This window comes from Pyrus communis, chromosome 16, assembly GCF_041283825.1.
Source record: "Pyrus communis isolate YQ-2024b chromosome 16, ASM4128382v1, whole genome shotgun sequence".
NCBI lineage: Eukaryota > Viridiplantae > Streptophyta > Magnoliopsida > Rosales > Rosaceae > Pyrus > Pyrus communis.
Genome location: NC_142580.1, coordinates 28,199,639 through 28,227,416, shown reverse-complemented (window position 1 = coordinate 28,227,416; position 27,778 = coordinate 28,199,639). Strand labels below are relative to the sequence as shown.

Genomic DNA, 27,778 nt, shown 5'->3' with positions numbered 1-27,778 from the left:
AAGTTTAACAAATTAAAAAGTTGGGGTGAAACTATGGGTCCCTTACCGTTGGAGGAAAAAACTATCTAACCTCATATGTATACGTGAATAGTTGAAATACGAGACTAAATTTTTATATTGGGTAAATTACACTTTCATACCTCAGGTTTGGGGTCTATTTCAATTCCTTACAACATCTTTAAAACATTTCACTTTCATACCTTAAGTACTATTTTATTTCAAAATAATACCTCCGTTACATTTTCCATCCATTGATCTGTTAAATGCTGACGTGGTTGCCAAATGTCTACCACATGGCAAATAAAATATTTTTTTATTTTTTTTTAAAAACCTGAATTTTCTCAAAAAAAAGAAAAAAAATTGAAAAAAAATAGAATAAAATAAAAACCCAGAAATCCCCTTCCCCCTTCGTCTTCCCCACCCCACAGACCCTCTCTCTAATCACTTTCTTCCACTTCTCCCTCTACCTCACCTCCCGCCACCACTCCCAACCCTAGAAGGCCCAGCCCAAGCCCGCCGCCGCCATCCAGCTGGGTCGCCATGGCCTGCAACAATCTCTCCCTTCTCATCTTCGTTCTTCACCTTCTCACATGAACGATCTGCCCAGCAAGTTCACCATTCCATCGTCCGATAGCTTCAACCCAAAACCCAGAAATCAAATTTCGTAATTTCCAGAAACCCAAAATTCAAATTTTTGATTATTCGGATTGCAAAAAAAGCCAAAAGTGCTTCCTGTGTAGGAATCGCAAGGGTCGAGCTCCAAGGAAGAGCCGCCGGCGAACAAGCCCTTTTGGGGATCGATAAAGGAGTGAGCTTTATCTAAGTTCATCTAATCCTGCCATTTGGGGATGATGGATTGATCAAATTTTGGTTCGACTTGATTTGTATTTGGTGATTTGAATTTTTGTGGCTGTTCATCTTCCTATCAAATTCGATGGCGATGGAAGTTCTTCATCCTTCCCATCGCTGAGAATGTGAAGAATGAAGATGAGAAGGGAGAGATTGCTGCAGGCGATGGCAACCCGGCTGGACGACTATGGCAAGCTTGGGTTGGGCCATCTATGGGGTGGGGAAAATGAAGGGGAAAAGGGATTTATGGGTTTTTTTTTTTAATTAATTAATTAATTACTATTTTAATATTTTATTAAATGTTCAGCCACGTGGCACAAATGTGACAGCCATGTCAGCATAAATGGGGACCTCATATTTGCCACGTCATCACTTAACGGTTAACTTAACAGATTTTCTAACAGAGGTATGAAATTTAAATAAAATGATAACTAAATTTATGAAATTGAAATGTTTTAAAGATGTTGTAAGGAATTGAAATTGACCCCAAACCTGAGAGGGTAAAATGTAATTTACCCTTTTATATTTTAGCCCCTTGGGTTGGAGATAGCCTTTAGCTTATCACAGATTGACAAGTGTGCAATAATTTTTTTTGTTTTTTTTATGACATGTCAAAAGATGGATGGGTTCAGAATACCAAGTCTGGTAAAGTAATTGAGTGTAATCTAGGGGATGAATTGGATACCAAAAGATGGATGGGTTCAGAATACCAAGTCTGGTAAAGTAATTGAGTGTAATCCAAACAAGAAAACAATTTGTTCAGGATATGCCAAGGAGATTTAATCCAAATGGGACTACCTTGGCACTAGGTAAAAGTTGCCACTATAAATAGAAGATGATGTGCAACGTTCAAAGCCTCTTCAAATCAACATACAAATTCACCTTGAGCAAACTCTGGCTCTAAGAAAACCCTCTCATCTTTGAGAAAACACTGACCTTTCTAACTTCATCAAACACATCTTTAGCTACGCTTAATAACATTGTGGTTGGCAACTGGCGACACCTTCAGTTAGGATTAACAACACTAGAGCCATAAAATCAAGCAACCAAAGAACATCTTCAGTTAGGTTTAACAACACTGCTTTGAGACCGATTGGTTATTGATCCAAGTCTCAGTCAGCAAGGAATCTTTGAGTCCTTGTTAGGAAAGGTCACTTTATTAGCCTTCTCGGAAAAGTGAAGTGTTACTAGGTTACATTATTTGACACTTTGAAAGCCAAACCTATTTTATGATTGGATATTCACAACTACATTTCAGAGTTCGACATTTCGACGGCCGAACCACATTTACAACCAAGACACTTATCACTTTTGAGTATTTATGTTTACAGTCTGGTATCGATTCAATGCATTTATATTTGCACAAATATAATTATAGAAAATGAGCTCAATGCTGACGATTCATGAACTTCAAAGAAACTAGCAGCCTTCTCTTCAGGCTCTAGAACCCAGAGGTTGAGGCGAGTTCCTTCCTCGACTATAGTCGTAGCGCATTTAACATCACCACCACCATATTCATTCACTCACCAACTGAGCTCGGTGGTCAAGTTGGCACACCCCGCATTTAACCAAAAGACGTAGTTAGCTCATTAGTTATTCAGCCTATGTGCCACGTAGGCTAAATAGTTTTTAGAGTCAACATTTTGGTACACCCAGTGGGACTTAATCCTAAATAACTATGAAGTTCATGACCATCAAAACATGCAGCATCAAGAAAAAGTCAATGATGGGAAAAGTAACCGAAAATCAAACATTCGTGAACCAAATGGTAATACCCACAATTACAAAAACGGCACAAGACCCACATGTTGTCGTCACTCTTGAATCTGCACATGCCAAGAAGTGGAAATTAATCTCGACGGGCAGAGACATTCGGCTACGGTTATCACTCAGATCACTCAGCTTGCCGACGTCAGCCTTCCAGGAGGAATACTTGAGGAATGCGCCAACGATGATGATGACACATCAAATGTTCTACCAAAAAACATTTTTTTGGCGTAAACTTCAAGAACATACTCGACATCTTAAGATCATCCTTGAGCGTGAGATTGGCAACTTGATTCTCAAACAAGAACAGGCAAATTCTTGCCACCAGTGGATCATCCTTGATCCGATGAATCTTCAGCCCAATACCTATATAGATTCAAAGTAGCTAATAATTGGTGTCGAGTACGCTTTCCCAAGGCTTAGTATGTGTGGATAACTCAGAATAGCTTGAATATGGAGTTATAGAAAAAGTTCCTTGGCATGAACTTTTGGGATACGTATGAGTTGGTCAAACATGTGGAACAATATGACTCTTTGCTTAGGAAAGAAAACAATAAAAAGACCTCATCATAAGGGATTTTGTACAAAAATCCAAGTGTGAGTTATTCTTCGGCCAACGATACTAAGGCTCATAAGGCTCAATATGCTAGTGTTGATGCAGTCAAAATTGTGATCGATAAACCATTTGTGTACAAGGCATTAACTCATGCTAACACTAAGGATACAAAAACTCATACTGCTTTAGGCGAAGCTGTGATAAAGACATCAAAGGTTTATACTTTTAATAATACTAAGGCCGATGCGATTTTTGACCAGCTCTTGGCAACCAAGATAATTAAGCTTTAACCCGGGCATAATATACCCAAAGCTAAAGACCTAAAAGGCAAAGTATATTGCAAGTATCCCGACTTTAGCAAAAACCCGACCAACAACTATGATGTTCAGAGATGCCATCCAGACTTGGATAGATAATGGAAAGTTAAAATTTCCTAAGAAAACCCAAGTATTGATTGACATAAACCCATTCCCGGATGCAACAGTAAACATGGTCGATGTTCACCTATCGAAGAAACATTTGCAAAAAATAATAAGGGAGTTTATCAAGCAGTGGGCAAGATCAAACAAAGCTTAACAAACAAAATGACCATTTTAGATTTGGACGTTGGACATTCAAACGCGATGTCCGGAGATGATGATGTATTTATGGCCATTCTCCCAGATGATTCAGCCATCGAAGAATCTATGATTGATCCTAACAACAGAAAAAGCCATTCTCCCAGGGATTCTTTATGGCATGTGGACATGTTATTTTGAATTTGGGGTAATCTCAACAAAACCTAGAAGGCGTATCAGCCACCGGATCTGACGGTGCGCACATCAGAGTCGTAGAAAGTTTGTTATTGGTGAGATCGCTTACAACCAATCCCACCACCCTAGGCTGCTGACTCGCATGAAGTCGTGTAAGTTGGCCTTAGCTACTGGTTTTCACGTGAGCTGGCCTTTGCTGCTGGTCTTCACGTGGGCTTCTCTCCACTTACAACATTATCCTTCTGGGCTAGGTACCAATCTTAAATTCCCACCCTTGCAAACCCAAAATCCCAAAATTCCCACCCCAAAATTCACCTCTTGGAGAAGAATTAGACCCAAATTTTGAGTTTTGTTTGTTTCTCACCTCTCCTTAGTGACAACCCAAAAGGCCATGATCTATTAAATCCCTATACGAAAGATCTAGCTATTAGTCCTTCGGACTGTCAGTAGTATGTACCATGAAAATTAATCGGAAGTTCGGCTGCAACGGTACCTTATCACTCAACGACATGAGTTTTATACAAAGATCTAACTTTGCAAAGATCCATTAGATTCCTAAATGAAAATCCAACTATTGGTTTTCTGGACTGATACGTACCATGAAAAAAAGAAGGTATAATAAGACTTCAAATTCTAAAAAAAAAAAGTAGCTAAATATTATCCAATACTAAATAGTAATGCTAAGGAGACTAAATGATAATGTTGGGTGTTTAATATTTGGATAACGCTGGAGACCAAATTTTTAAACCAAATTTGCAAAACAAATTATGTGTCACTAATAGGAAATAAGCATGTTATCAACACTTAAGTAATAATCCAATTATCAACATCCACATCATTTGGTTTACATAATTTCGTTTAAAATTTTGATCTTCTTAGCATTACCCATAATTTTTATAGTTAAATGATCATGACTCTTTGGTGACTGAACGAAACAAATAAAGACTGAATGTGGAGAAAATTGGAGACAATTATTCTACACCATAGGATGTGGAAATCAGTGTACAATCATGGTGCGTGTGGGCGTGTTCAATTTAGGGTTTGCAAAAGGAGCACAAACAAACCAAAGGTTTCTGCTCAAGGACTCTGTTTGCGAGTGGGGGTTAGAAAAAGTTTTACAACTATGAGTTGTTGAGGGAGGGGTGTATGCATACGTTAAAGTTCATTTATACCCAAATTTTCTTTTTTGGCTCCCTTTTTCCGTTTTTACTTTCTCCTCTAAAGAAAAGATGTAACACTACTTTTATATATAACTATACACAATACCCCAAATCCAAATCCAAACCACCCCCTTTTTTGAGGAATTAACTTGGCTGCTGGACATTTCAACAGCCATTCATGTTTACATACAATCACGGATGGACATGTGTCTAAATTTTGATTAAAAAAAATCAAAACTTGGACACGTGTCCATCCGAGATTGGGTGTAAGTAGGAGTGGCTGCTGAAGATTCAGCAGCCAAATCTTGTTCCTTTTTTTATTTACAAAAAAAAAAAAAAAAAAAAAAAAAAAAAAAAAAAAAAAAATAGAAATAGTTATAGCGATAAAGGAATCAAGTGATTAGAAAGAAACATGTCTCAAACTTTATTTACTGTTTCTCTTTATCGTACTTTCTTACCCTGGTAGTAGTACCCTACCCCCACGTCCACAAAATAATCAAACACCTTACCTTCTCTCTCTTAATTTCTCTTTCTATAGAGCCCCTCAAGGGTCATTTTCTCACATATACTTCACACAAAAGAAACATCCATTCACTTCATACCTTGTCATTTCTTCTCCCCCCCCTCCCCGGCGCCCCCTCTCTCTCTCATCTCAATGTGAAATCTCTCTGCAACTACCCCCACACAAATTGATCAAAACCCATCAACAAAAAATACCCAGAAATCCGTCCAACACCTGAAAATCCCTAACCCTAATCAGATCACCAAGGAAGCTAGCTGACTAGCTCACACAATATATATACAAAGACACACTGTTATTTCATATATACAAACACACACTGTTATTTCCCAGCACAAGGAAGAAGAAAGTGCTCATAGACATACAGGAGGGAATCATAAGCAAGCTATATATATATATATATATATACATATATACACACATATCTACATAGGGCTTGGGAGAAGGAAATTTAAAGAGGGAGGTGGGGAGATCAATTATTGATGGAGCTATTCCCTGCACAACCGGATTTATCTCTACAAATTAGCCCTCCAAACAGCAAACCCTCGTCCTCCTCTTCATCAACTAGTTGGAGGAGAAGCAGTCATCATAGTCATCAGGAGGAGATGGATTTGGGGTTTTGGAAGAGAGCCTTGGACTCCCGAAACTCCACCTCCGATGAGCTTTCGAACACCAATCATCGTCCCCACCACTGCAGTAATATTACAGCCAGTACTAGCTGTAATGGTGGTAATGGCAATCTTTTCCATCCCTTTCAGTTTCAGCAAAGCCATTACTTTCCACAAGTTCCCCAAGCAGATGTGCAACAACAATTACAGCAATCGGAAGAGCTGCTTGGGTGTTTGAGACCCATTAGAGGAATTCCACTCTATCAAAACCCTCATCCTCCTCGTCCTCCTAATAATTTCTTCCCATTTTCTTCTTCACAAAAGCCGGTTAATTTCGATAATAATTCGGCAACCTCTACCTCTACAATTTCTAGTTCAACCCCACTATTTCAGGCAGCTGCTTATCATCATCATCATCAAGGTCATCATGGTGGCCTTCTAAGATCCCGGATTTTCTCTCGGTTTCCGGCCAAACGAAGCATGAGGGCCCCTCGGATGCGTTGGACTACAAATCTTCATGCCCGCTTTGTTCACGCCGTTGAGCTTTTGGGTGGCCATGAAAGTCAGTACTCACTCTCTTACTCCTCTCACTCACTCGCTAACTATTTTTTTATATTTTATTTTTCTGTTAAATTCAATTATTAATTTAGTGGGTTATAATTTAATTATGATAAGGAGCAACACCAAAGTCAGTTCTTGAGCTAATGGATGTCAAAGATCTCACCTTGGCACATGTTAAATCTCACTTACAGGTAACAACCTATCTTTGATTCTTTTATTATATCTGTCTTCTTCTTCTGCTTCTTCTAATTTTGTGAAATAGGTAGCTATGGAACCTTTAACTGCATTTGTGTATATAGCTAGCTAGCTAGCATACATGTTTGGCTTTTGTTCCAGCTTCCATCTCAATTAATTGGTTCTTGAAGATGTGTCACCTCTCAATTAACTTGATTGCAGCTCTTTCTCTCTCTCAGTTTGAAATGTTCACAAACTACATTAGTTTTAATATTATACATTAAGAAGGTGCTAGCTATGTGTTATTTATTATTGAATTAAAATATAAATGTGTGTGTCTCTGTGTGCGCGGGCGCCAAACTCCAATGGTGTTGTTTTTGTGCAGTACAGAAGAGACTGTTTTCTTTCTACTTGCAATAGATTAACGATAGATAGACTAGATCTGATGGTTCTGCTTCTTCTTCTGCAAGCTCATAATGAACAGCTTTTTACTTGGAAAAATGAACCGTCCATCTTAAGTTAGAGAGATAAATAATCCATGCTTTCTCTCTCTCTTTCCTCTCAGCCCTATCCCCTCTGCAGAGAGAGAAAGAGAGAAAGAGAGAGTATGCTACTGACTTCTGAGATGTGAGATGTATGCATCGATTTCAGAAATCGAGTAAGACAAAGCCCAAGAAATTCAAAATGAAGTCAAGCTTAAAACACCCCATCCATCAATCCATCTTTTGTATTTATTAGGATATAATATTATTAGACAAATATATATAAAGAAAAAGAAACAAATAAACAAGTACAGAAACATCATCATTTCTCAATGATATCTTCTTCAGATCAGATCCATATATGGGTTCCATTCTAACCACACACCGTGTCCTGCATTTCTAACCATAGTTAGGTTGGAAATTATATATTATAACATTAATTTATAGTATTTAATTTCTGTATAAATGAAAAATAAGAGTCAAGTGTTATAGTTGAATCCAAATTCATGAGTTGCGTTTGTTCGTTGGAACTTTAGACAACAGTCACAATGTTTCAAAAGGGGTGGGTTGAGTTCTATATAAACTCAAACATCCCACATGTCTAATGAATCAGAAGAAAAAAAAAGAAGAGTTTTCTCCAATGTCTTGTATTTTTGTTAGTCAAACTCTGAGTCGTGTCTTGAGAGTACGGAATATATGAAGTTTGCTAGAGTCTAAAGATTAAAGTACTTTGACTTCGGATTATAGATTGTTGAATCCTGAGAGATAAACGCCTACCGAACTACAAGTACAAGAGTTGGGGTGAAATTCTGTCTTTAGGACATTGCATTTATACAAGCCTCAATCTCCAAGTCTGTTAGTCTTTCTTACTTTATAATTTTAATAATTGAATGAAAAATAGTGTTAACCATATTTCTTAGAAAGGGTGTTATTTTCATATTTTCTAATATTTGCTCCAACAAGTTATTTGACCCACATATTCAATATACATACATAGACATACATTCATACATGAATAATGGAATTTTGCAACATCATCCATATCAATGTTTCTGTATGTACTTGCATTGTGTTCAGACATGTATACATATTTGTTATAAATTGGTCTTTTAGTTGGTCAAATTATGTCCCAAATTATTAGTGTAATGATGCATTGCCTATTCTAATGTAAATGATTATTTATTTATTAATATGAATTCCAAACATTGCAGATGTACCGGACGGTGAAAACCACTGATAAAGCAGCGGCCTCTTCAGGTTAATAATGTCTCTACCTTTTCCAGAAAATTTAAATGTGGCACATTAAAATTATCTTAGGGGGTTCTTAGCATGAATTAATTTTATCGTTTTGTGGTACAGGACAAAGTGACGTATATGAAAATGCTTCATCTGGTGACACCACTGAAGACATGATGTATGAACTTCAGAACCCAAGAAGGTCTTGTGAGCAGCTACCATCACCTCAGCAGGGTTCAAGATCGACTACTGTTCAAGATAATAAGGAGTACTACGGCCTCTGGAGCAATCCTTCAAGGTAGCACACTAATTAAACGCTAATTAAATTGCATATTAGTACTGCAGACGGCCTCTGGAGCAATTTTTCCACAGAGACCTACAAAAAGGAGCGCTGCCTGTCGCTCTTCTCTATTTTAATTTACCCTATTCATTTACTAGTTGGTTGTTATTGATAATTCATACAATGGCCAGCTGGAACGACAAATCCTGATTTGCATGTCCATAATTAATAACCAATTTCAGACCTGACCATTACTCAAATGATAATAACAGTTTATCCTTCAAAAACATTAATAAAGTCATTTCCTGCGCTTTTTTTCTCCACTTACACATCACTATATTATTTTTAGCCTTTGGTTTGAGTCAATAAAAGAATAATTAAGGGGTAAAAATAAACCCGAGTGCATAAAAGAGAAAAAATATTTCAATGTATATATGTTTTGTTGTTGTCTAGGTTGCCTTGTGTAATTGTTTAAACATTAATTAAATATGCATGCATGGCGCTCATATATTGTGGCATGCAAGAAAGAAATCACAAAAAGAACAAGTAATGATGATGATTTCATATTTGTCAGTCTCAGTCCATCACAGAGACATGCTTGAAAATTGACTGAAACTTCATATCAAAGATCATGATGGGGTAATTATAACCTCTTTCATCAAGTGGGCTGTGGGTACATGGTAAAAAGAAATTAAAAAGAAACCCACCCACACTTGAGTGATCTTGACCCAAAGATACCCCCTAGCTAGGGTTTCAAATTTCCAAGATTTGGGGCTCTCATTTGACTGTCAAAAATCGATGGAGATATCTCTTTCCTTGATTTTGTGGGGCTTGGATATAGAGCTATGTATATATTTATGTATGTACACAGAGAGAGAGAGAGAGAGAGAGAGAGAGAGAGAGAGAGAGAGAGAGAGAGAGAGAGATATGCATGCATGTATTATCAAAAGTGGCCTACACTTTGGAAAACTTAGGGCCAAAGGTAAACCCTAGTCGAAATCTTTGTGCCAAAGCTGTACCCCCTTTGAAAGTTTCTTGTAGTCTGTGAATTGGTACCTACATTCATATATTCATTTGTTAGTGAATGCATGTCACATGGGAGTTCAACTTTATTTCAATCAGCACAAATGCAAAGACTAAAGTGCGAAAGGGGAGAGAGGATCTATAACTATAAACAAGACAGCAGTAAAAGATTGCCTTTTTTTTTTCTCTCTCAGTTTGCTTTTTCATCTGCATGCATGGCTTCCACTGATAGATAATATTCTCTCAATCTGTTGTTTGCAGCAGAGAAGCTTGGTTGCATGCAAACTCAAATGATTCTGCATCTGCAAATATTATAACGTCTCTCGATGATCAGGAGGTACCAATTCAATACTTTTTGCATTTATGTATGTATTTCCAAGCATATGTATGTTAAGATTTACCTTGCAATATTTTACGCTTTTCATGTATATATCAATTATACGTACGTATATAGATGTCATGCCATGGGAATCAATGAACAGATTAAAGGTAGTTCTTTTCATCTTTCTCCATCAAGTCGTGCAGATTACTCATAGAGAGGATAAAAGGGATACATAGGCTTTCCAAAAGCTGGTTCCCTTAAAAATTGAAGGGTTAATCTGTCGTATTTCACATGTCCCAGTTAAAAAGATAGAATCCTTGTGATATGTAAAAGCTTGTTCATTATTCTCAGTATATATATTTTCCATGTAAATCTCCTTTCCACTAGTGAAAAAAGGTAAATATATAAATAAGTAAAAGGTGAAGCCTATTCTCCCATTTATTTGCATAAAATTACAGCAAACTCTCTCATTCATCACAACAATTTATAAACTCCTAGCCCTAGACCGAAAACCTAATCCAATTGGCTCACGAGCCCCATAGGTTGATCATGCATGAAATTGGAGACTAGCTAGTGTCACGAGATGAATTATATATAATAACAATGATAGCATTGTCAAAAGATATCACATGAAGTTTCCAATAAATAAATATATATACATATGATAATTGATGAAGATTTAAGGAGCTATAGCTATAGGGAGAATAATGTTATGGGAGGAGCTCAGTTTGTGCAGGCTTTCTACTTTCTAGTGTACTGTTTCAAAGTTTCACTTCCCTTTGATAAATTAGTATTCAATTATTCCCTGTGAGAGTAGTCAAACGTCCTTCGATTCCCGCCTTCACAGTTCACACAGATCTTTTGTTTGGCTTCTTATCCTTTTTGCGTATTTATTTATAATTTTATATAAATCTTTTGTTTCAGAGGCAGGACCTGGACATGATGGATCCGAAAGGATTAAGCTATGAGAGAATTTCGGATGTAAGCAGCTCCTCAACAAACATTTCAGGAGGAGGGACAAGCTTAAGCCCCAGGAAGCCCAATTTGGAGTTCACTTTGGGCAGGTCACATTGAAATTGAATAGGGAAATAATTAAATCAAATTAAACCTAATTCAATTTCCATGTTTTTCAAATCAATTTATATGTGTGTGTTATGCCTCTCGTGTCTGGATGAATGGGGGCTGCCATGGGAAAGATGAGAATCAGGTACCGCGCTCATGAAATCAGAGGGACAAAGAAACAAAAGAAAAAGAAGAGTAAAAGCAGAGCTAAAGAAAGACAACGAGACAAGAAAGACACAAAAGAAAGCAACAAAAAAAGCATGTCCTTCCCATCAATCTCCAAGATTCTGATCAAATATATTATTCCTACTTATATATATCAACGGAAAACCAATTTGGTTTTTCAATGTTTTTGTCAAGATTTTAAAAGACTCTAGCCGTTAATTGGCTAGTAGCTATTTGGGCAGTAGGCTAGAGCCTGACACCAAGGCGGTTAGGCTGGATTTAAGTGGACTAAGCATATTTATTATAAATTTATTATATATCATATAAATAAATGTTTGTTTATACTTAAAATATATAATTTTATTAAGATACATAAACTGTAAAATAAAATATAAAATGACATAAATTATAAAATCCTAAAACTTTAACCAAAAGTATGAGGTGATCCTTGCTAATTGCAATTCTATATTTTAGCATAGGTGATGGGGTTCTTTCATTCTTAAGCAGCTGCAGCACCATCATTTGTCTGACCAAAAAAAGAAGCACCGTCATTTACCGAAAAAGAAAGAAAATTAAAGCAGTACTATCGCATGCTTTACACTTCACGACAAAGGGAAATAAAGAATTTGAGAATATAAACTTATACTAAATTTCTCTTTTTCTCAAAGACTTCATACTAAAATTTCTGAAGCAAAGATATACGAAAATGCAAATACATAAGGAAAATGGAAAAGATAAAATTTCGACTAGAGATTTTCTCCTTTTAACATCAAAACACTTTTAATAAAAAAATTTTAATACATACGATATTATCTACACTTTTATTATTTATGTGTTAAATCTTAAAAGAAAACGATATGAAAATATTTCATTCCATGGATCATTAATCAAATGTTAACCACATAGTAAAACATTAAAGCATTAATGAAAGAAACATTTACAGCAAGATTGCATGCATGCTGTAAGTTTGTCTTCTTTATATTAGCTTCAACTGGACCTGTCGCGTACCTAAAGGCAAGTCTCAATCAATGAACTTGCAACTTTTTATTTATTAACCTTGTCCCGTGTTACTGTGAGTATCGATGATACCAAATACTTCAACCTTCTTTGGTTACTCTAGGGAAAGATTTATTCTCATGAGGTTCGAATTAATTGTTTCAGCCAATCTGTTCTTGTTTATTGCAAATGAGCACTACTACAAAAAAGGCTATCAGTGGCGGTGGAAAAACTGACAAGAAACCCCAATTACTGTCGGATTTTTGGTAAAAATCCGACATCGGTTAAAAGTGACATCTTAACTTATATTGGTTAGAAGCGACGTTGAATTCTGCCATGATGGCAATCCTAACCGATATCAAGCAACAATTAAAGAATTAAAATATCAAACCTATTGTCGGTCCTAACCAACATCTCGTAACAGTTAAACAAATAAAATACTCAAACTACTCTTGATTTTAACTGACATTGCATAACATCTCGATACATAAATTAATTATTATGTTGTCATTCATAAGCGACACCAAATATATTAATAATAAAAAAAAATCTGTGTTAGTTTTTAATTAATAATAATTAAAAATATTTATATAAAATTAATTCCCATCATATGTCAATGAAAAAACAAACAATTTTAAGCAAACTTCATATTAAAAATAAAATTTCTACCAACTATATATATTAAATTTAAAATTAACCACAATTCTTATAAATGTACAACCCATACAAATTCTTCCCGAACTCTTGCAATAGATTTTGAACCGGTTGTGTGGTTCATAGTTTTCATTTGCCGATTATGTTTATTGGACAAATTTCAAGGTATAATAAAATAAATCATGAAACGTTTACCTTTGTTTTTTCTTTATTCCAGTATGCCACCATTGAAATACTTCTATAATCTCTAACCTCTGCCGCTACATGTTTCGAAAACGCACTAGAATTATCACTAATGCTTTTTCCAGACTAATCAAATGAACAAGGATGTTCTTTCCAATTCGGAATTGAGGGTCCGCATCTCCGTTGAGTTGATCCTTATAAATACAAAAAAAACAATTAAAAACCAAGAAAGAAAAATAAATTTTCAATTTAAGCATAAAACTAGTTAGAATACAAAACAAAAACTAAAATTAATAATCATAATAATTTAAAAATGAACCACCGTCAAGCTCTTCCTCTTCGAATTGGAGTTCCTCAATGTAAAATACTTGTAATGCTTGTGATGATAATAGAAAGGATCCTCTTTAAATCCCAATCGATTGAAGTTCAACATAGTAAATCCATATTGATTGGTCTTCATTCCTCGTTGACTTTCATTATTAACCCATTCACACTTAAATAACATCATAGCTCGACCCCTACCTCCTGCCTCAATATGAACACAATATTTAACCTCGAACATATCTACAACTTTGCCATAACAATTCACTTGCCCAATTGCACCAGGAACATTTGCAGGTACAAAGACACCACAATTTTGATTCTTATGCTTATCATCCATAGATTTTATGCAAAATCTGAACTGATGAACAATATGACTTTTATATCTACTCACAACCCTACTAGGATAATTAGCTACCAAATGCAAGTCTGGAGATATCAACGTGTCATTAGGATGACATCTTGAATTCATCTGTAATAAGAATGAAGATAATGGTTGACATGATAACTATAAACATGTTATTATTAAAATGTAAAAATATAAATAAATAATGTGGTTGTTATATCAACTCACACGTTGCTTGAACCATTATGTAAATTCTTTCTTGCTTAGCTCCTTGATTTGTCACATAGTTAACCTTTCTCGACAATGTTTAGTTTTCAAGAATTCCTCATGTTGCCTGGGCAATTATGTCCAAATTTAGATAATTAATTTTTCAAAGTTAAGAAAACCAATAAAACATTAAGACATATGATTAAATGTTCTTACCTTCTAAATAGGTAACTTCATCACAATTATTTAGAATGTATCTATGGCATTGATCAAGAACATTTAGATCGAGCTCCACATTCTCTCCTGAACCCATATAACATCCTTTGGAGTAAAAAATTGATAACCTACCAGATACTCCACGCCCAATACCATCTTCATTTTGACCTCTACGGGTGCAACGAGACTCGACATCTCTAAGATACATCGAACAGAAGGACGACCACTTGTCCACCAAATATGCTTCAGCGATAGAACCTTCAGAACGACCCTTATGACGAACAAAGTGCTTCATTGTTTGCAAATACCTACAATTATAAATTGAAACACAAATTATTATAATTATTAATTAAAGTTATGACTACATTTGTAAAAAATTATTAAAAAATTTGTTAATTACCGTTCAATTGGATACATCCATCTATATTGAACAGGCTCTGGAAGAGCTGCTTCATTTGCCAAGTGAACTGGGAGGTGCACCATTATATCAAAAAATGCAGGAGGGAATATTTTTCCAAGTTGACATAATGTCAATGCAATTCTTGAATTCAGTTGCTTGAATCCTTCTTCATGCTCTTTCTTACTGCACAACTGTTTGAAAATTGAACTCAACTTTAATAATACCATAGTAATCGCTTTAGGCAAAACCAGACGTATTGCAAGCGAGAGTAACTGCTGCATTAAAACATGGCAATCGTTACTTTTAAACCCTATGTATTTTTCGTTCATTCACGTGCACCCAGCACAAAAAATTTGATGAATATCCATCGAGGACCCGAATACTAGACAACATTTTGCAAAAGGCATTTTTTCTTCTCTTTTCAACATGAACAATGCTGGAGGTCAAAATGTTCTATTTCCTTCTCTACATGGGTGTTGACTACATCTTATATTCAAGACTTTAAGATCTACACAGGTAGCCAATCCATCTTTAGACTTTTCTATATCTAGCAATGTTCCCACCACATTGTCACATATATTCTTCTCGATATGCATAAACATTAAGATTGTGTCTAATCAACAGATGTCTCCAATGAGGAAGAGAAAACATGGGGAGGGTATATAAAGGACACCAATCATTGCCTACAACCGACATTGTTTTCAAAATATTTTAAAAATTAAAACCTATGTTAGCTGCAACCGATACTGGCCTTGAAAATATTTCTTTTAACCGACGCTAACATTATGTCAGTTACAACTGACACCGGGTTTCAAAATTTTTAATAAGAAATGAAAACCTATGTCGGCTACAATTGACACTGTCTTTGAAAATATTTAAAAACTGTCATTAGTGTCGGCGAGAAACGACACCAATTATCTTTAACTGATGCTAACATTATGTTGGTTAAAAGCGACACAGTTTTTTTTTTTTTTTTTTAATGCGACACCAGTATTAAAAATATTAAAATCAATGTCAGTTATAAGCGACATTAACAGTTTATGTCGGTTATAACAGACAGTGACTTTGACACCATATTAAGTGGGTGTCGGAATGTCTTTTCCACCATTATGTTGTATAAAAGCGACACCACCCACCGACAAAATAAGGCCCTTTTGTAGTAGTGGAGGAAGATATGCAATTGGTGCTAAAAAATTGTAATCTAATTATTGTTGTAGCATTGGTTGATAAGGTCTCACCAATTCGGGATGTCACCTTATCTACAACATTAAAAGTTATTATTGTCCAGGACGAGTTTTCATATTCTGAAATTGTTGAGTTATTATTTGGGCCTAAAATATGGGATTTGGGCAAAAGAGGAAATAAACCAAGAAGTGAACCTCGGCCCAATAATAAATATTTAGTCCATGTGACTTTCTTAGCCCGAAAATGGAATGCTAGTGATCCGACTGAATCCAAGTGGAATGGGATTGTTAAAGGATCAAATTGTGATAATGATTTAGACGAGTCCTGATTGATTTAGAATTGTTAAAGGATTAGAATGGGTTTTGATAAAAATCGAATTATTCCAAGAATCAAAACATGTGGTTGATCAGATAAGGAATGAATTAAGCGCCTAAGGGGACTAGGTTCAGAGTCTTAGTCCAAGTTGAAGTGGCCGAAATCTAATGAAGATAGAGTTTCGATAGAAAAAGGGTTTGGTGAGATAATATTAAAAATATTCAGGTCTAGCAGCCTTTACATCTCATCCAAGGTTTCCATCTTCAATGGTGATTAACACGTGACCTGGGGTTGGTGTTAGGCCTGTTCATGAAGCCTTGTGTCATAAAGTTGTTAGTTTACCCACGTGCTCATGGCGGTCGAAAATTTCTCTATGTTATTTAGTCAAACCTGACTGGTGAGTGGTCGGCTATAGCGCTCGAAGTTGCTCATTTCTAATTCTATTGGACATTAGACTTCTTTTCCTTTTTGGGCCTTGATCTTTCTTGGACTTTTCTAAGTCTTTTTCTCGGCCTGTACTATTTTAAAGGGTGGAAAAATGTCCCTACTCTAACAATGACCTCACTCTAATTAAGAGATTATATACCCTTAAAGCAGTTGCAACAAGTAAAAGTAAAGTCAATGACCTCCCTCCAATTAAGAGATTATATACATGACAAACCCTTTCTCGACAATCTTGTTTGCGAAAGTAATAATCCCATGTAATTGAGAAAATATTTAAATTGAAAAAAAATTGAGAAAGATAAAGTAACTTTGATTTGTCAAAAGCTACAAATGAATCATCTGAACTCAAACATGTGAAACAAATAAACAACTTAGCATTTAACTCATCAAAACATCTATCTAATTCCACAAGTTGCTCATCTATGACATAAATAAATTACTCCACAAGAAAATGATGGTGGATAGTCTTTGTTGGTACATTACGTCGTGACCTGCAACAAGTCTATTTGGATTTCCTTTGAAATGTGTAAAGTTTCTGCAACTTATAATCCTATAGTACACGTTTCATTTTCTTATCTGTATACATTAAAAAAAAAAAAAAAAAAAGAGATGTAATACACGTGATGAAATGTATGGGCCAATTCACTTCCAATGTCTTTACTTGAGGCATAGCTTTGAGAGTAGGATACAAGAGAACCAGGGAATGTGTGGATGCAAATTTCCCCCTTCTTCTTCTTGGATAAAATTGCACCTACAAAACAATTAACACCTTTGATCAAGGCCAAGAGCCTCACGCGCCCATGATGATTTTGGGAGGGGGGGGGGGGAGAGGGGTTTGGCCGAAGAACCTCCGATGCCAAAGTTAGAATTTGAGAGAAAAGTGTTTACAAAATTTGGAAAATTTTGCAAGAGTGTTGAACTTAGGTTTTTGGAGAAAATGGTGTGGTATTTATAGGGGCGTGATCGACCTTTTTGGGAGAGATGGGAACCGGCCACTTTAGTGGTTTTTTTGGTGTAATTTACAATTAATTAACTAATTAATAAATTAATTGAGTGATAAATAAATTAATTATCTAATTAATATAATTTAGGAGAAATAATTTGGGACTTACCTTGTGAGGGAGATTTGATGAGGATAGATGAAATAGGTTTTGAATAAATACCTAGTTTGATCACTTTTGACCTTGATTGTCCACTGCTTGCACATTGAAGGTTCGATATGCCTTGAGGTTATTATTTTTTTTTACCCTAGAATCCACGTGTCACCTCCATATTTTTCTCGATTATTTTTGGCTCCACAAATGCCCCCATACCTGTTAGGCTGCTCACTGGAAAGGGTAGCAAGTGTAGAGATCTTCAACTTTGATGCAGATTTCCACTTGGACTTGGAATTAGATTCTTCCAGGAAAGGGAATTAAATCGCCTCTAAAGCCTATTTAGGTCTACCTTAAGTAGGGGGTTAAATCAACTTCGGAGGGAAATTATTTATCCCTACAAGAAAGAGAGAAAGCTAGAGGATATTTGTTCCCCCTCCCCTAGCACTCTTTTTTGCTTGCCCATGCAAATAACCATATTTTGTTGATTTCTTTGTCTTCTTCGCGCCGCATTGATGTAAGAAAAGCTTAATTTTCCTTGTCCTTTTCTTAGGTGGTGCTGCCATGGGGTAGCTGTTGGGATGGTGCAGCACGTTGGCTAGCCGGGGCCAAGAGTCGGCTTAGCACGGGCCAAGAAAGAGGTGTGGCATGGGCCAAGGAAGTGGCATGGCATAAGGAAACTGTTTCTCCGATTTAGATCTCCTCTATTCCTATTCTTGATAGCAAGAGTCATTGCTATAACTGAAATCAATTTATGATGGCGACTCCTACTTTTTTCTTCATTTCCCAAAGAGATATATGTGGAGCGATTCCAGTCCCTCTTTAGAGGGACTTACGCCAGCTTCGGTCAGCAGAGTTACCCTCCACTCAGCCATGTAAAACACGGTTTTGTATACCCCTAATTCTGAAATTTTTGTGACTTTTTGGGGCTCCTCGATCATGACGAGAATGGACTTCTCCGTAATGTAATAGAAGAGTAACAATCCAGTTCCCCGGGCTTTCTCCCTTCTCAGAGTTTGATTTCTCAGCTGCCATAGATGAAGCAGTCAAGGATGAAGCTGCCAAGATCGTAACTATTGAAGATGAAGTGTCAGATGAGCGAACTATTGGGTGCAAAGTGGCTGCTGCCCTTTGACCATTTATTGCTTAATTGGTCTTCAAGCATTCGATCTTTTGAGCTATGTGGCCTTCTTGTATTGGAGAGCTTACCCAGATCGGTGTCAAGGAATTAGTTTACCTTCTTGTACTAGAGAGCAATTAGTTTACCCTTTCGCACTGGAGAGCAATTAGTTTACCATCTCGCACTGGAGAGCTTACCCATATGGGTGTCGGGGAATTGGTTTACCCTCTCGCACTGGAGAGCAAACCCAGATAGGGGTTTGAGTAGTTGTTGTAGACAATAGTTGAGCCAGGCTTATGAATAACTTCTTGAATTTTCATTAAGAATAAAGAAATGAATCAACTGTGGTAGAAGGTAGAAATTGCATAACAAATTGGATAATTCTCGGCTTACGAAGCCTTGTTCGTCAAGCTGCTTGAGACTTCGAACTTATTTGGAGAAGCCCTAACAGGTTCAGAGGGTGATGGAGACTTTCTCTGCTTATGCAGGACGTATCCTTGACCTGTTAAGATACTCGTTGCACCGACCCTCATTTGTCAGCTTCTCAAGGTACTGCTTCCACTTTAGGTAGCTGTTAGTAGTGTGGCCCGGTCCTTGATGGAATGCATAATACTTTGTATGATACAGCCTGGTAAGATCGCCTTTCATGGGTGGTGGCAGTTCGAACCAAGGTTTATTCTTGAGCTTGCAGAGAATTTGGTTGATTGGAACTGTGAACTTGGTGAATGTTTCGGACTCTGAGTCTTCTATGGCCGGGGAATTTTCCATGCGCTTCTTTTCTGACTCATTTTTGTTAACTGCTTAGCCTCGTCCCATAGTGTGTGATTTTCTGCCAAAGCATACAAAGTTGCTAAGAATAAAGGGTCTTCGGTGGGAATCTCGTTTCTGAATGTTGCCGTTGCTATGCTCTCGTTGCAGCCAACAATCATGGCTTTCTCCATTTTGAACCTTTTTACATAGTCGCAAATTGTCTCCTAAGAGTCTTATACAATGTTGAAGAGATGGTCGGATGTCCTTTTGATTGAGCGGTTAGACAAATACTCTTTAGTGAAAACTAAGGAAAGTTCGTTGAAACTCCAGATCTACTACAGCGGTAGAGTGTGAAACCAGTCTTGCACCTCGCCTTGTAGAGTTGTGGCAAAAATTTTGCACATAAGCGCGTCGTCGTTCCTGAAGAGGATCATGGTACTATGGTAATGCTTGAGATGTCGATTCGAATCTTTGTCTCCCTTGTATAGAGTGAAGTGAGGTATAGTGAACCCGCGAGGTGGATCTGTCTGCTCGATCTCATCTGTGAATGGTGACATGCTTATGTTGGTCATGTCTCGTCGAAGCCTATTGTCAGTAGCCTCTTTGCACTGGAAATTGCACAATTGTTCAATCAGGAGCCTGTCAACTTCTTCTTGAATTTGCCTCCGCTAAGGTAGTGGACTTTTAGCTGCCCCCGGTCGTGACCTATTGGTCTAGGCTGCTCTTCCCTATGCTCGACTCGTCTATGCCATGGCTGTGGTGCATGTGGAACGTTCATGGCAAGCGAATGAGCTATTTGCAGGCTGCCGGCTGAACTTGAGCCAAATTGAATGACTGTTTCTCTCCATCCATCATGCTGCTTACTCTGATGTGAGGTAGAGAATGCTCATTACGAACCTAGTTGTGAATGAACACTTCACCTGGAAGGTTGTCCATATTGATAATCAGAGTGTGGCCTCAATATTGAACGTATGCTCGTCCGTGGGCTTGATCGGGAGTACATACTCTTCTGCACGTTAAGACGAGAGTATATGCTATCTCGAGGACCTAGGTGAGAGCTTAAACTGCTAGAACACTCGGATCGTGGCTGGTTGAGGGGCTGCTTGCTGAGACATTGATGGAGAGGTTCGTCATTTGCCTTTGTCATGCTTCGGGACACCTCGTCTAAGGCACATTGCATCTTGGTGCACTTCAAAAGCTGATTCACCAAGGTCGTCTATTGTGTAAGGGGCTTGTCAATTCTATGACTTGTCGAGACAAGTGTGGTTCTCCATTTGAGTTGGAATAGCTTGGAAAGAATGTGTATCCTTAAGCAGTGGAAGTGTGGTAGACTTCGGGCGTGAGATTTGAGTTGGGAAATGTCAAATCCACGGAGAAATGTGGTGAAAATGCCCCTAGTTCAATCGTACATCCAGAAATTTAAAGCATGGACGGTTGAACTAATCTTGGAACGATTTAGGTTGCTTGGAAGGCTATGGAAGCAAGCTGGGTTGTGGGAGCAGGTTGGGTTGTGAGAGCAGGCTGGGCCGCGGGAGTAGGATGAGCCACGAAAGTAGGTTACTTGGCGTGTGGCACTCGTGGGTGCGAGGCTAGGGCTCGGCTTGGCAACGCGTTGGGTTTGCGTCGAGCTTGAATGGCTCGGGTCGTCTAGCCTTGGGTTTGGGACCGTGTGGGCTTGAATGGCACGGCTTGGGTTGTGGTTATGGTGTTGTGAACCTTGTCGAGGGTGGTTGTTGTGGTGCCACTGTGGTGGTTACCACGGTGGTGCCTCGTGGGGTGGTGCCGCTCTACTCATCGTTGTGTTGAGCTTTGTAGATCATCGTGGTCCTAATCCTTGAACGTTGGAAATTCCGTTTGCTGAATCTCTTTCCATTGTACTTTTCTTTTACGTTTTATCAAAAAAAAAATTTAGAAAAAATTCCAAGAATAAGAACGTAAGAAAAATCTACCAATGAACAAGAAAACGAAAAACCTTGAATGAGAGAGTCTTCTACAAGCATTTGATCAAGACTCTCAATGAAAACACCAATTTTTGGATGCAAATTTCCGCCTTCTTCTTCTTGGACAAAACTGCACCTACAAAACAATTAACACCTTTAGTCAAAGCCAAAAGCCTTACGCACCCACGATGAATGGGGGGGCTTTGGTTGAAGAACCTTCGATGCCAAAGTTAGAATTTGAGGGAAAAGTGATTAGAGAATTTGAAGAATTTTGCAAGTGTGTTGAACTTAGGTTTTTGGACAAAATGGGGTGGTATTTGTAGGTGTGTGGCCGGCCCTTTTGGGAGAGATAGGAACCGGCCACTTTGGTGGTTTTTTGGGTGTAATTTACAATTAATTAGCTAATTAATAAATTAATTGAGTGATAAATAAATGAATTAGATAATTAATATAATTTAGGAGAAATAATTTGGGAGTTACCTTGTGAGGGAGATTTGATGAGAATGGATGAAATAGGTTTTGAATAAATACCTCTTTTGATCACTTTTGACATTGATTGTCCGCTGCTTGCGCGTAGAAGGTTCAATGTGCCTCGACAGTAATTTTGTTTTTTTTTTTTTTACCCTAAAATCCACGTGACGCCTCCATATTTTTCTCGATTATTTTTTGCTCCACCGAATGAACTGGTGGTTGAATTATTGCCTATTAAGGAACATGTGAATTTTTTTTTTTTTTTAAGTTCTTTTATTTTCTTTGAAAATAATTAATATTTTTGTATCAATGATTCTTGCTCTAGAATACGGTCAAGGGTTCTAGATGGAAAATACATGGTCTCTACTCTCTAGGGCGGTCATATCATCTTGTTTTTGTTACAGTGAAATGAGAGTAATTCTAAAAAGCTGCTCGTATATATGATCATTTTAGTAGATTACTATCAATGTGGATGCAAATTTCTTCCTCCTTGATCTTGGATAAAATTGCACCTACAAAACAAATAACACATTTGGTCAAGGTCAAGAGTCTCCCGCACTCACGATGAATTGTTGGGGGGGGGGGGAGGGGGGCGGATGGCGGCGGCTTTGGGCGAAGAACCTCAGATGCCAAAGTTAGAATTTTGAGAGAAAAGTGTTTGGAGAATTTAGAGAATTTTGCAAGAGAGTTCATGATTTGTAGGTAATTAGGAATAATTGAATAATAAATCAATTAATTAGTTAATTAATAGAATAATTTCCTAATTGGTTAGCTAATTAATATAATAAAAGAGGAATGATTTAGGAGTTACCTTGTGGAGAGGATTTGATGATGATGGATTAAATTGTTTTGAATTATTACCTATTTTAGGCACTTTTGACTGGTTGAGGGATGATTGCCCACTGCTCAGTGTGCCTCGATAGTAATTTTGTCCTTTTTACCCAAAAATCCACGTGTCACCTTGTGATTATTTTGGCTCCATAAATGCCTTCACACCTGTTGGGCTACTCGTAGAAAAAGGCAACTAGTGTAGGGATTTTCTTGCTTTAGGAAACCTAGGACTGCTTCCTATTTTGATGTAGATTCCCTTTTTAATAAGAAATTAGATCATTCTAGGAAAGGGAAATAAATTTCTCTCAAAGCCTATTTAAGTCCACCTTAAGTGGATTATTAAATCAACTTTGGAGAATGATTTATTCTACCTTGCAAGAGAGAGAGCTTAGAGGATATTTGTTCGCCCTCCTCTAGCAATCTTCTACATCTCACCCATGCAAAGGATCGTCTTTCGTTGATTTCTTTGTCTTCCCCATGCCGCATCGATGTAAGAAAAACTTAATTCTCTTTGTCTTTTTCTTAGGTGGTGTTGCCGCGCGCCAGCCGTCAGGGTGGTGCAGCAAGTTGGTTGGTAGGGGCCAGAAGTCGTCTTGGCATGGGCCAAGGAGGTGGCGTGGCATGGGCCACGACTTGGGCTGCCTTGTCTGGGCTGCTTGCTAAAAATAAGGAAGCTGTTTGAGTTTAATTTCTCAATTGCTGTAGATGGAGCAGTCAAGGTGGAGCCGCTGAAGATGAAGTGTTGGATGAGTGAACTGTTGAGTGCAAAGTGACTGCTGCCCCCTGACCATTCACTACCTAGTTAGTCTTCAAGCATTCGATCTTTTGAGCTATGTGGCCTTCTTGCACTGGAGAGCTTACATAGATGGATGTCGGGGAACTATTTTACCCTCTCGCACTAGAGAGCAATTAGTTTACCCTCTCACACTAGAAAGCAATTAGTTTATCCTCTTGCACTGGAGAGCAGACCAAGATGGGGGTCGGGGGATTTACCCTTTCGCATTGGAGAGTATGGAAGTCATTATCATGAGTACAGCTAAGGAAGGCTGGATTGTTGGACAACTGAAATAATCCTCAGCCTGCGAGGTCTTGTTTGGTAACTGCTTGAGACTTCGAACTGCTTGTGGAACCTGGGTAAGGGTGTAAGCGTAGTGAGCTGCTCCGAGAATTATTGCGCCATTATTAGGTGTTTCATCGTGTGCCCTTTTGAGGCTTGGTTGGCGCAAGCCATAGGGTAAGATCAACACGGCTGAGAGCCGTGGTGCAAGATTAGCAGATATATGAGCCATGGTGATAGATCAATGGCTAACGGGAACCGTGAAGTAGGTAGGCATAGCTATGAAAGCAGAGCTGGGGCTGGCTTTGGCTAGGTTGTGCGCAGCAAGGGGAATTGGACCACCAGGTTCATGATGCTTGGCTATTGGTGATGTGTTGCTTCAGTATTGAATCGTCTTAAGAACAAGTCATGCCCCCGGTTCTTGGGGCTTGGGCTGGTGTGTCATTTTGGCATTTGTTTGCCCCCGGCGCACCATTAGGCTGAGTTGCTACCTTTGTCAGAACATAAATAACCTTTGTATTCAACAATCTATGTAGGATAGTCTCGTCTGCTCGATCTTGTCAATGAAATGTAACCTGTTTATGTTGGTCATGTCTCATCGGAGCCACCATGTCAATAGCTTTGTTGCATTGGAAATTGCGCAATCGCTTGATCATGAGTATCTCTACTTCTTCCTGAATATGCCTTTGTTGGGGTAATAGAGCTCTCGGCTGCCCCCCGTAGTGAGCTGTTGGTCTAGGTTGCTCTTCTATGTGTTTGGCTCGTCTATGCCGCGGCTGCAGAGCATGTGGTACATTCCTAGCAAGCGAACGAATTTCTCACAAACTATTCAAATTGAGTGACTGCTTCTCTCCATCCGTCGTGCTGCCTACTCCTATGTAAAGTGGAGGATGGTCCTTGTGGGCCTAGCTGCGAATGAACACTTTGTCTAGAATGTTGCCTATGTTGATTATCGGAGTGTAACCCCAACCGTGAGTGTATACTCCCGTGGGCCTAACTGAGAGAGTACGCTCCTCCACGCGCTAAGACGAGAGTATAAGTTATCTCGAGGGCCCAGTTAGGAGTGTACACTGCCGGAATGCTCAATTCGTGGTTGGTCGATTGTCTGCTTGCCGAGACGTTGCTAGAGAGGTTTTTCGTTAGCGCTTGTCCTACTTCATAACACCTCGTCAGGGGCACGTTGCTTCTTGGTGTGCTGCAAGAGCTGATTCACCAAGGTCATCTATTGTGCGAGGGCACTTGTCAACTTTATGACTTGTCGAGACAAGTGTTGTTCTCCATTCAGGTTAAAAGAACTTGGAAAAAATGTGTTTCCTTGAGTAGTGGAAGTGTGGTAGACTTCGGGTGCGAGATTTGAATTAGGAAATGTCAAATCCGTAGAGAAATTAGGTGAAAATGCCCCCGATTCGAATTGGGTTGCTTGGGACACCACGGAAGTAGGTTGCAGCGCTCATACATATTGGGCTTGGGCTTAGCTCGGGAGTGCGCTGGGCTCGTGTTAGGCTGATTCTCCTACTGCAACTACTTGGCCTTGCACAGCTGAGGTAGTGGCTCGGGTCGGCTCGCATTGGGCTTGACTTGGCTGCCTTGCAGTGTGGGCTGCAAATTGGGCCGTGCACCAAGTGAACGAGGCTTAAGCTGCTTATAGCGCCTGGCTTGCTATTGCAAAGTGACATGGCCCTGAGCTTTTGGCTGCCTCGCTGCCCACTGTGGGCTTGCTGACATGGAGTTGGCCCACTCCCCACTGCCATGGTAGTCCCCATGGTTACCATGGTGGTGGTGCTCTGTGGTGGCAAAGTTGATCCTCTTGCCATAGCTTTAAGCCTCGTGGATCGTCGTGGTGAGGCTACGTCTTATCCTCCATCATTTGATCCGGATCTTAAACATAGGAAGTTCCGTTCGTCGTGGTTTCTGAATTTCCCATCATTGTATTTTTTTGTCCTCACTTCTATTCAAAGAATTAAAAAATTCTAGGAATAACAAAGTATGAAAAATTTACGAATGAACGAGAAACGAGAAACTTTGAATGCGAGAGTCTTCTTCAAGCATGTGAATCAAACTTTCAATGAAAGCACCAATTTGTGGATGCAAATTTCTTCCCTTTTTATCTTGGACAAAATTGCATCTACAAAACAAATAACACCTTTGGTCAAGGCCCAGAGCCTCACGCGCCCACGATGAATTTGGGGGAGGGTGGGCTTTGGTCGAAGAACCTCCGATGCCAAAGTTAGAATTTTGAGGGAAAAGTGTTTGGAGAATTTAGAGAATTTTGCAAGAGAGTTTATTATTTGTAGCTAATTAGGAATAATTGAATAATAAATCAATTAATTAGCTAATTAATAGAATAATTTCCTAATTGATTAGCTAATTAATATAATAAAAGATGAATGATTTGGGAGTTACCTTGTGGAGAGGATTTGATGAGGATTGATGAAGTAGGTTTTGTATTATTACCTATTTTGGGCACTTTTGACTTGGTTGAGGGATGATTGCCCATTGCTCGCACGTAGGAATCCTAGTGTGCCTCGATGGTAATTTTATCATTTTCACCCAAAATACCACGTGTCGCCTTATGATTATTTTTTGCTCCACAATAAACTCACACACAATCATCATTTTAGCAAAACTACTATATATGATATTTTAGTAGATTGTCATAAACTCATATACAATCATCATTTTAGCAATAAATTGTCATAAACTCATATACAATCATCATTTTAGCAATAAACTACTATATATGAAGTCCTCTTCTATTGAAGCATCTTTGAGGGACACTTTGTGAGGCTCACTCTGTAATTTTTCCTTATTGATCCAAATCAACTATATTTTAATTCATCATTCATCATTATTACTACGGTCTAGTGGTATTTTTCTTCACTTGTAAGTGAGAGGTCTTATGTTCGATTCTCATCAATTGCGAATTTGAACCATATTATGGCTAACCTATTATGAGGCTAAACTCACCCTCACCTCCCTCCATATAAATAATATTTATTGTCAAAAAAAAAAGCGGTGGAGTTGGCCCTACGGTGTGTTTCTCAAATAAATTCCAAATCAAAGCATTTAAGGTCTTATGTTCAATTCTCATTAAATACGAATTTGAACCATATTATTTTCAATATATTATGAGGCTAAGTTCACCCTCACCTTCCTTCATATAAATAATATTTATTGTTAAAAAAAAAAACAAGTGGAGTTGGCCCTACGGTGTGTTTCTCAAATAAATTCCAAATCAAATTGAGACAAAATAATCAAGAAAAAGGGGAATGGGAATAAACTACGAAAGAGAGGATTCCGAAACCCCTATGTACGCGCTTACAAGTTTGAAACACACTTGCAGTCTTTTTCTTCTGCCTTTTTCTATTTACTTAGGCGGACATCAAATTATAAACCACCACAAATGCTTTTGACATCCTTCACATGTGCCCCCGTGGATGTGACGTCATGGGTTTGAATACGAGCCGGGCGCGCAGGGCGAGGCAAATAAATCATTTAGCTATCTGTTGTTTTATGATTGATCCTCTCTCCTACTGCTGCTGCTGAACGGGTGGTCGTTTTGGCAGAAGCGCTGCAGCTTTGCCCTCTGACATGTTACGGGCAGATCGGGCAGGGAAGAGATAAAGAGAGAGAAAGAGAGAGAGAGAGAGAAGAGCAGTAAAGTGATGACGACCTTACCTCCTTCTAGCCCTGCGAGTGCGCATTCATGGCGGTCCCGTCCTTGTCTGCCC

The 27,778-nt window shown here is 38.3% G+C and overlaps 1 protein-coding gene across 2 annotated transcripts; it reads left to right on the top strand.

Moving 5' to 3' along the window:
* Nucleotides 1-5,695: 5,695 nt before the first annotated feature.
* LOC137732512 (putative transcription factor KAN2) lies at nucleotides 5,696-11,868 on the top strand. 2 transcript variants are annotated; one of them, XM_088687244.1, is made up of 6 exons: nucleotides 5,696-6,774; nucleotides 6,888-6,964; nucleotides 8,641-8,686; nucleotides 8,789-8,963; nucleotides 10,233-10,305; nucleotides 11,215-11,868. In XM_088687244.1, exons 1-6 carry the CDS (start codon nucleotides 6,087-6,089, stop codon nucleotides 11,362-11,364), a joined length of 1,209 nt encoding a protein of 402 aa, XP_088543370.1. In that variant the 5' UTR covers nucleotides 5,696-6,086; the 3' UTR covers nucleotides 11,365-11,868. The 2 variants fall into 2 exon arrangements, with proteins under 2 accessions (XP_088543370.1, XP_068327934.2); XM_068471833.2 differs by having other exon boundaries at nucleotides 10,230-10,305.
* The last annotated feature ends 15,910 nt before the right edge of the window (nucleotides 11,869-27,778 follow it).

Excerpts from the sequence above, each read along its gene's own strand:
- LOC137732512 (XM_068471833.2), top strand. The coding sequence starts at position 6,087 with ATGGAGCTATTCCCTGCACAACCGGATTTATCTCTACAAATTAGCCCT. Across the intron at positions 8,687-8,788 it reads TAAAGCAGCGGCCTCTTCAG|GACAAAGTGACGTATATGAA; the intron begins GTTAATAATGTC and ends TTTGTGGTACAG. Across the intron at positions 8,964-10,229 it reads CTCTGGAGCAATCCTTCAAG|CAGAGAAGCTTGGTTGCATG; the intron begins GTAGCACACTAA and ends TGTTGTTTGCAG.